The 6000-nt window shown below is 43.2% G+C and overlaps 1 protein-coding gene across 1 annotated transcript in view; it reads right to left on the bottom strand.

Moving 5' to 3' along the window:
• Positions 1-1377: 1377 nt before the first annotated feature.
• The window catches only part of nudc (nudC nuclear distribution protein), a 28415-nt gene continuing 23792 nt past the window's right edge, over positions 1378-6000 (bottom strand). Inside the window, exon 9 of the mRNA XM_072247144.1 lies at positions 1378-2450. Within this exon, the coding sequence (XP_072103245.1) occupies positions 2399-2450 (52 nt within the window). The 3' untranslated portion in view covers positions 1378-2398. The remainder of the gene's footprint in view (positions 2451-6000) is intronic.

Below are 6000 nucleotides of genomic sequence, written 5' to 3'. Positions count from 1 at the left end.
GTTGGAGCAAAGATTCCCTAAGTGAGTGTTTGCTAATCCACATATGTACGAAAGGGTGCAAATCACAACATAGGAGGACAAAAGCCCAGCAAAGGTTACAAAGGCTATTCTGGGAATGAAAGAGTCAACCTACAAGGAGTGTTTGATGGCTCTGGGCCTGTATTCACTGGAGTTCAGTAGCATGAGAGAGAACCTCATCGAAAACTACTAAATATTGAAAAGCCTCAATCGGGGCTCCCAACCTTCGTATGACATGGACCCCTATCATAAACCAAGGGATCTATGAATGCTTGGTTGGAACCCCTGGCCTAGGTAGTGGATGTGGAGAGAATGTTTCCAATAGTGAAAGAGTCTATGACCAGAGGGCACAGCTCAGAATTCAAGGCCGTCTCATTAGAACAGAAGAACTCCTTTAGCCAGAAGGGAGTAAACCTGTGGAATTCATTGCCAAAGATGGCTGTGAAGGCCAATTCAGTGGGTATATTTAAAGCGGAGGTTGATAGTTTATTGATTAGTAAGGGTGTCAGAAGTTACAGGGAGAAGGCAAGAGAATATGGTTCAAAGGGAAAATAAATCAGCCATGATTGAATGGTGGAGTAGATTCGATTACCTGAGCGGGCTAGTTCTGTTCCTATATCTTATGCCCGATACTAAAGTTGAAAAAGGACAAGAGAAATTAACAAAACCAGAGATTGAAATAATTAAAATATTAACTAAAATGGACTGGGACTAGGTAATGGCTTTAACCTCTCCCATTTAACTTGATGGAAATCATGCTCCTGTAATGCTGTCTTTAAAGACAAATCAGAGGTCTCAGAGGCTGCCTGTCATTGGTGAAGTCTTCATGTATCCCAGTTGGGGATCAACTGTTTTAACCTGTTTCCACTGAAACATAGGTGGTTAAAAACTAACACCCTGCCAGATTTTTATTTTATTTAGAGATACAGCACAGAATAGGCCCTTCTAGCCCCTTAAGCAGCATGACTCAACAACTCTCGATTTAACCCTAGCCCAAGCATGGGACAATTTGCAATGGCCAATTAACCGACCATATTGTACGTCTCTGGGCCGAGGATGGAAACTGGAGGACCCAGAGAAAATCCATGCATTCAAACGGGGAGACGTAAAGAGGCTCCTTACGCAGGCCATCGGAATTGAACTCTGACCCCTGACCCCCCCCCCCCACTGAGCTGTAATAGCGTTGCACTAACCACAACGCCACCGTGGCGCCCCAATCCTTGTGGTCAGCTTCACACAAACAGAATCCTTCTTCCGGTGCACCTCTTTTGCTAGTCTTTAGAACAAAAGCATTTGTGTCAGATCCGTAGGGCAGGATCACCGTGCTGCTAAACTTACCGCTTTTCTTTTGAACACATCTTAAATTATAAACCATTGCCACACAGCTGCCGGTGGCTTGGCTTTATTGAGAAATGAATTTCAGCTCACGTTCCAGTGCATCAATGCAATCCAATATTTAAAAAAAACATAACACGCTTGATGAAGACACTGATTTATCTGGGCACCCTGTTACTGACCTGGAAACACAGACAGGGAAAGGGAGAGCGATGACCCACATAATTACAACACTTTGCCCTTCACCTGGAAATGTGCAGCAGTTCAGTCAACCAGATGACTTCAAAACCAAACACACAACAGCCCATCTCAGAGCAGCATGTATATCAACATGGCCATGACTGGGCTAGAGCACACAGCTACCAGCAAGAAACACTAGGTTGAACGCAAGTTCAGCCATTTCCATTTTATCAGCAGGTGGGGGGTTTGCATAGCACTTACTGAACAGCCTCCATGCTGAGTGAACAAGGAGAGATTCTAACACAGGCTTATACATAATGTGTTGTAGCCAAATGTTATTGACACACACTGCTCCTCGTGTAAACTCGAGAGGAAAGAAAAATAAAGAACTATCAAGCATTTTCTGGGTGGCTTCTGCCGTACCATGTCCTTCAATGGGATGCGAACTAAACTCTCACTCCAAGACTGAGGCAAGGATACAGGAAATGGAGATTTTATTCGGACAGAGATATTATCGGGTAGAGCCCTGTTTGAAAATGATAAAGACCACTGTAACTGCACTGCACATTGCCAGACAGTAGCTCACAGCTAGTCTGTGAAACTGACACACTAAAGAGCTGCAATGATCGTCATGAGGCCAGCCAGAAAATGCAAATTCATCGGCTAACACCATCTGATGTATGCAGTGCGGGGACTGCAATGCAGATGTTAGACATTCTGTATACGCTCAGGAACAACCCAAATGGTGAAACAAACTCGGGATGCAGGATGCACAGATCGAGGCAATGCTCATAATGAAATCATTTTGCAGAAACTCTTCCAATAGTCTGAGTATCCCCTTCAGCCCCAGGGCAGGCACATATCTTTAACTGAACTTGGCCTTTGAGAAGTCCATTTCAGGGTGCTGCTCCATGAACCTGCAGGGAAGCACATGAAGATTAAATCTTACAGGACTAATGCTACTAATTTAAAAGTTTTATTTCATATGATTTTTTTTTAATCCTAACGAGTAGACATCTGCCCAGGACCTTCAGAAGAGTTAACAGAAAGCTTGGTCAAAATATAATCAACCACAATTCACATGTTTATCCACTCTGCAGCCTTCAGCAAAAAGCGCGACAGCTTCAAATGGACCTATTGCTTTGTTGCCTACTAAACCTGTTGGGAAATGTTACAGGAGGCCTCAATGCATTAATCTGGCCCCAACCAGACCCAGTGTCCCAAGAGTGTTTAGGAAGTAGACTTTCCCCCATTATAATGGGCTGTGCTATGGCAATGTACAAACTCCTGGACATCAATCAGGAACAGATTCAGGGCATCCCATACCTCAACGAGGATTATCCAACTGCAGACAGCAGAGCTCAAACCTTGGTATATCCAATTAACCTAGTCAGAGTAATACAGCACAGAAACAGGCCCTTCAGTCCAACTGGTCATTGCTGACCACAGCATCCTCCCTGCCAATGTTTAGCCCATAACTCCCCAAGCTCCTTCCCCCCATGATCCTGTCCAAGTGCTTCTTATTGGAATTGTAACTGCCTTGACCACTTCCTCTGAAAGCACATTCCAGGTATTCACTACCCTGTGCAGAGAAGTTGCCCTTTTAAATCTCTCTCCTTTCCTTTTGTATCTGTGCAGTCTGGTTTCAGACTCGCCAAATCTGGGGAAAAGATTATGACCTTACACTCTATCCATGCCCCTCACGATATGAACTTCTATGATATCACCCCTCATTCTCCTGAGCTCCAGGGAATAAGCTTTAAGTTAGGTCAAAAGCTTTAAGTTCCTCAGGGTCAATATCACAAATGACCTGACTTGGTCCAACCAAGCAGAGTTCACTGCCAAGAAGGGCCACCAGCATCTTTACTTCCTGAGAAAACTAAAGAAATTTGGCCTGTCCCCTAAAACCCTCACTAATTTTTATAGATGCACCGTAGAAAGCATTCTTCTTGGGTGCATCACAACCTGGTATGGAAGTTGTCCTGTCCAAGACCGAAAGAAGCTGCTGAAGATCGTGAACATCACATCACACGAACCAATCTTCCGTCTGTGGACTCACTTTACACTGCACGCTGTCAGAGCAGTGCTGCCAGGATAATCAAGGACACGACCCACCCAGCCAACACACTTTTCGTCCCTCTTCCCTCCGGGAGAAGGCTCAGGAGCTTGAAGACTCGTACGGCCAGATTTGGGAACAGCTTCTTTCCAACTGTGATAAGACTGCTGAACGGATCCTGACACGGATCTGGGCCGTACCCTCCAAATATCCGGACCTGCCTCTCGGTTTTTTTTGCACTACCTTACCTTCTATTTTTCTATTTATGATTTACAATTTAAATCTTTAATATTTACTAATTTTTAATATTTAATATTTGTAATCCAGGGAGCAGGAAGCGCCGAATCAAATATCGCTGTGATGATTGTACGTTCTAGTATCAATTGTTTGGCGACAATAAAATATAAAGCATAAAGATCTAGTATGGTCCAACCACTCCCTTAACTCGGGTCCCTTAACCAGGCAGCCTCCTCATATGTCTCTTTTGTAGCCTGTCCAGTATCCTTCTTACAACAGGGTGACATACAACTGTACACCTCACCAATGACTTTTATAGCTGTTACATTATGTCCGTATTCAATAGTTTCAGTGTCCTGACTGAAGGCGGCCAGCATATTAAACACCTTCTTCACCACTCTGCAGGGCTGTTTTGCACAGACTGTGCACTTGTCCCTCTGTTCCACAACACTTGCTATTCACGGTTCAAGTCCTACGCTGGTTTGACCGTTCAAAATGCATGACCTCTCACTCATCGGAAGTTCAAATACATTTGCCATTCCTCAGCCCCCCTCTCTGACTGACCGAGATCTCTTTGCAATTCATTATCAACAAGACCCTCTAACGTGACAATCATCTGAACTGTAGAGAACAGGCAGATAGAAGATTACTCAAAATTCTGAGACACGCAAAGTGGAAAAAATGTTTCAGAGTATGTATCAAAATCTTAAAAAGGCAGGAAAAACTCAGGGGTGGGTGGGTGGGTGGGTGGGTGGGGGTGTGTGTGTGTGTGCTCATACTCTTCATTATAAATTTACATTAATCCAGATGAACAGCATTTAATAAAACAGAGAGACTCACAGACAAGAGAAGGAAGAAAGAAATTTTTTTTTGCAAAATGAGTGGAGAAACCGGAGATGGCTACTTTTCAAAACTGGAGGATGTAACAGTAAATGATTTGGAAGAGAATGCAAACCAATAAAACAAACCACAGTAGCCAAGAACCATTTACAAATACTTTCCATGCAAGGTAATTAGTCTTGATAGAGGATTTGATCAGCCTCAAAAATTGAGCTTTGAACTCCAAAGATGGAGTTACAGGCAGAAGCCACACTCAATCAGGCCATAAGCTGGAGGCAGGTAGGTGTTGGGACCAGGACCAGGAGTTTGCCCTGTGGAACAGAAGTCTGAACTTAGAAGATTCAGTAGGTTAGAAAAGGTAAGTGTGTGTTTGTGCATGTGTGAATGTCTGTGTCTGGGTGTCTCTGTGCCTCTCTGTCCCTGTGTGTGCGTGTGTTTCAATTAAAAGGCTCAAACCTGAATTTCTAAATCTGCTTCTCTCTTCAAGCAGACTGCCTCTCTCGTTTCTCCAGGACTTTTCTCTTTTTGCCTTTCTGTTACTTGTGCATTTCACAGTAATGGAAAATTTTCGTTCCATTTCTGCGTGCCCAATCGGAGATGCTTGGTTAGAGAGAGATATCAGTACCCTGTTCATGATTTCATTTCAGTGTTACAGCACCTTTTGGTGCCTCCACAATCAGACTAAAGGCAAGGTTACAGCTCATAGCCTTGTTAATCTTTGACCATCAAGGAGGCTTAGTGATCTGAAAAACAGCACATTGCAACACACATATTGACCCAATTAGGAAACAACCCACTTCCACGGGGCACACATTATCTAACATATTCCTCTTGCATGCTTTGTGAGTCAGTGGGTACTCTTGTGCAACTGATCTGCTTAATTCTGATGCCTTAAGTGCCCGATCCTAAATAACTCAAAAGACTTAGCAACTAGGAGATGGGTATTCTGATATTTTTTCTAACTTCAAAACATTCAGGTAAGGACATGCTCGGCACAGCTTTGTGGGCCGAAGGGCCTGTATTGTGCTGTAGGTTTTCTACATTTCTAAAACATTCAACTAATTAAAAGAAGACACGGAGTCAGAAATGCAAGCCTAACTCCGTGTTTACTTTAAACGAGGCGCACCACATATCACGTGGTAGTGTCATGACGCACGTAATTTGCTTATTTTTACACATAACCCATAATTAATTATTTAAATGAATAAGAATACATTACTCAAATACTACTGAAATATTAAACACACAACATTCCTCCCTGCTTAGCTATAAACACCAACTCACTACAGAATGCATCTCAACTATATACACAATATATTATAGAGTACATCTGC

Source organism: Mobula birostris, chromosome 30 (genome assembly GCF_030028105.1).
Source record: "Mobula birostris isolate sMobBir1 chromosome 30, sMobBir1.hap1, whole genome shotgun sequence".
Classification (NCBI taxonomy): domain Eukaryota; kingdom Metazoa; phylum Chordata; class Chondrichthyes; order Myliobatiformes; family Myliobatidae; genus Mobula; species Mobula birostris.
Note: the sequence above shows the minus strand (reverse complement) of the source record. Positions and strands in the feature narration are given on the sequence as shown.